This window comes from Metopolophium dirhodum, chromosome 1 (genome assembly GCF_019925205.1).
Source record: "Metopolophium dirhodum isolate CAU chromosome 1, ASM1992520v1, whole genome shotgun sequence".
Classification (NCBI taxonomy): Eukaryota; Metazoa; Arthropoda; class Insecta; order Hemiptera; family Aphididae; genus Metopolophium; species Metopolophium dirhodum.
In genome coordinates, this window is record NC_083560.1 from 137,685,129 (window position 1) to 137,687,714 (window position 2,586).

The window sequence follows — 2,586 nt, forward strand, 5'->3', positions numbered from 1 at the left end:
TCTATCTTATCTATGTAAATCTATGATAGTATGGTACATCAGTTATCTTCTATACTGTAGACGTGGTGTAATTCATTTTAGTATTATTACTCTATGGTGTAATTATAACGTATTATTGTTACTTGATCATAACTTAACAAAAAAAAGAAAACAGCTTATATTATAGTAGTGACTAAAAGTGAGAGTTGAGAAACCGTCTTTCAACTACTTCTATTTTAATGTTTTTATTTTAAATAATCTATGAAAAAAATCTTTAAGTCTAAACACTCAATACCCATAGTAATATTATAAAACTGTATTATCATTACAACAATAAATTGTTATTATTCTATTTTATTTTTTAAAAAAAAGAAGTATGATGTTAAATTAAATAATAACAATAAAAAAAAAAAGTACTTACATAGCTTGTAGAAATTGAGGTACTTTTTCTAAGTATGATGGCTGGTCTATTTGTTAGAGTTGTTTTGACAATCTTTTGACTGGCTATTGAAGATGTTTGGTAAACTGCTGGCTGGCTGTTGTTTTGGTGAAGAAGACTGTTCTGCTGCTGGCTGCTCTTGGAACTGCTGTTGCTTGAACTGATGACGATAAGCTAAGAAATTCTGGGTTTTATACCCGAAAATAACCCTCTCTTCTCTCATTAGAATTTTTTGTGATGGATTTAAACATTTCAACTTATTTTACATCCTGTTTTAATATTATAATGGCATTGACATTAAGTAAATGTGAAAACATTTGACTTAGCAGGTTATATTAGCAGCAATTTAGATTCATATAATATAATTGGTTTTTGAGAATGAATGTATACATTCTAAACATTGACATTTAGTAAATGTGATAACATTTGGCTGGACAGGTTATGTTAGCAACAATTAAAATTCATATAATGTAATTGGTTTTTGAGAATGAATGTATACATTCTAATTTATTTTAAATCCTGTTTGTAATAATTTAAATTCATGTAATGTAATTTGCTGTTGTATATGAACATGTTTCAGCACCCATCTAAGGTAAGGTTATTGTAGAAATTTATTCAAGGAGGGTATTGACCATGGTAAAAGGTGAATGTCATAAACATTTGGCTGGGATAGGTTATGTTAGCGTCAATTTAAAGTCATGTAATGTGATTTTGCTGTTGTACCTGTATGTTCATGTTTTAGCAGGTTTCTATAATGTAAGGCTATGACCATTTGTATACTTAATTATTGAAGTAGTGGTAAAAATCTGTGTATAAAAGACAGAGGGTATTCTCTAATATTCACCAGTCTTCAAGATTTCATCCCAGGACAAGAAGCTCAGTTCAACAGAAATACTACCAAAATAAAATGTCGTACCGTACAATTGCTTCAACTGATTCAGAGGTTAGTAACTACTTATTAAATATCTTATAACCATAGAAAATTGGAGGCCGGTCGTAACACCACTCAACGCTATGGTTATAATTCTTAAAATAATATTAAATGACTGATTATAACATAGTATATTGGAAGTGCGTCGTAACATTACTCAACGCTTTGGGTATAATTCTTGGGACATAGAAAAAAATATATAATGGAAAAAACAGTAAAAAATAATATACTATGTTTTATGTTTCACAGAATGAACATTTTAGCGAATCAATTGATATAAGACCGTCTTTTTCAAAAACAAAACCTGGATCAAAACGTTCTGCAGAAAAAACAAGTGTTAAAAAACCTATGAAAAAGAAGCAGAATAAAATGGTAATAAAAATAATATTTTTTCCTAATGATAGCATAAATAATTTATTTTTTTTTTATAGAATGCATCATACAGAGATAATATCAGCGAACGCTTGAGATCAGAAGATTTTGATGTTGAAGTATTTAATTCGCTAACATTCAGACAAGGAGATGGCGTTGTGACAATAAAGACGCCTTTTGAAGAAAAAGGAAAGGATCTTTGGGTGCTAAGTCATTATAAGGTTACTAACATCGAGAATGTACCAGTAAAGGACAGGTAAATACATTGGTTTAAATTTAAAAACTATTGCTGAATCTGTTTTTTTTTTTACTGATTTTATTTACTTCTTTTGTTTTTAAATAAAATAATTTGTTGTAATAGATGGAAGTTCAGTGAAGCTACTGTTAGATTGTACACGACCGACGAATCAAAAGATCAAACACTTCATACTGGTCTTAATGAGACAATGCAAATTATATTTGATAAATTACTAACCGATCCAAAGCGTCAAACTATTAAAAGCAAGACGGTTGTTTGATTATTATACGGAAAAATGAGTTTCATTTAATAAAACAAAATATTATTATACATGTATGTTTTTATTTGTTCAATACTCAAAGGTCTTGGAAAACATAAACCTATAAACTATATAGTATGTCTGAGAAAAAAAATTTCTAATTGAAACATTGCTATCAATTCTGTACTATCAAAATTTAATCTACTTATTTACTGAAAACATAAAATTTGAAACTAAAACGCATTAAAACTATTCTTTATGATTAAAGGTAACATGTAATTTAAGAAAAAAAAGCAAGTTTATTATTGAATAAAAAAGTTTTTATTTTTTAAATAAATAATTATTAAACATATTTATATATTTTATAT

General features: G+C 27.6%; 1 protein-coding gene across 1 annotated transcript; it reads left to right on the forward strand.

Moving 5' to 3' along the window:
* Positions 1-824: 824 nt before the first annotated feature.
* LOC132935496 (uncharacterized) lies at positions 825-2,289 on the forward strand. The gene is made up of 4 exons (XM_061002069.1): positions 825-1,361; positions 1,599-1,721; positions 1,781-1,977; positions 2,083-2,289. The coding sequence occupies exons 1-4, from the start codon at positions 1,326-1,328 to the stop codon at positions 2,237-2,239; spliced, it is 513 nt and encodes a 170-aa protein (XP_060858052.1). The 5' UTR covers positions 825-1,325; the 3' UTR covers positions 2,240-2,289.
* The last annotated feature ends 297 nt before the right edge of the window (positions 2,290-2,586 follow it).

What these genes read in the sequence shown, in the direction of transcription:
- LOC132935496 (XM_061002069.1), top strand. Translation starts at nt 1,326, where the DNA reads ATGTCGTACCGTACAATTGCTTCAACTGATTCAGAG. An exon ending in TTGCTTCAACTGATTCAGAG is followed by an intron (nt 1,362 to 1,598) that starts GTTAGTAACTAC and finishes TATGTTTCACAG; the next exon opens with AATGAACATTTTAGCGAATC. An exon ending in AATGTACCAGTAAAGGACAG is followed by an intron (nt 1,978 to 2,082) that starts GTAAATACATTG and finishes TTGTTGTAATAG; the next exon opens with ATGGAAGTTCAGTGAAGCTA.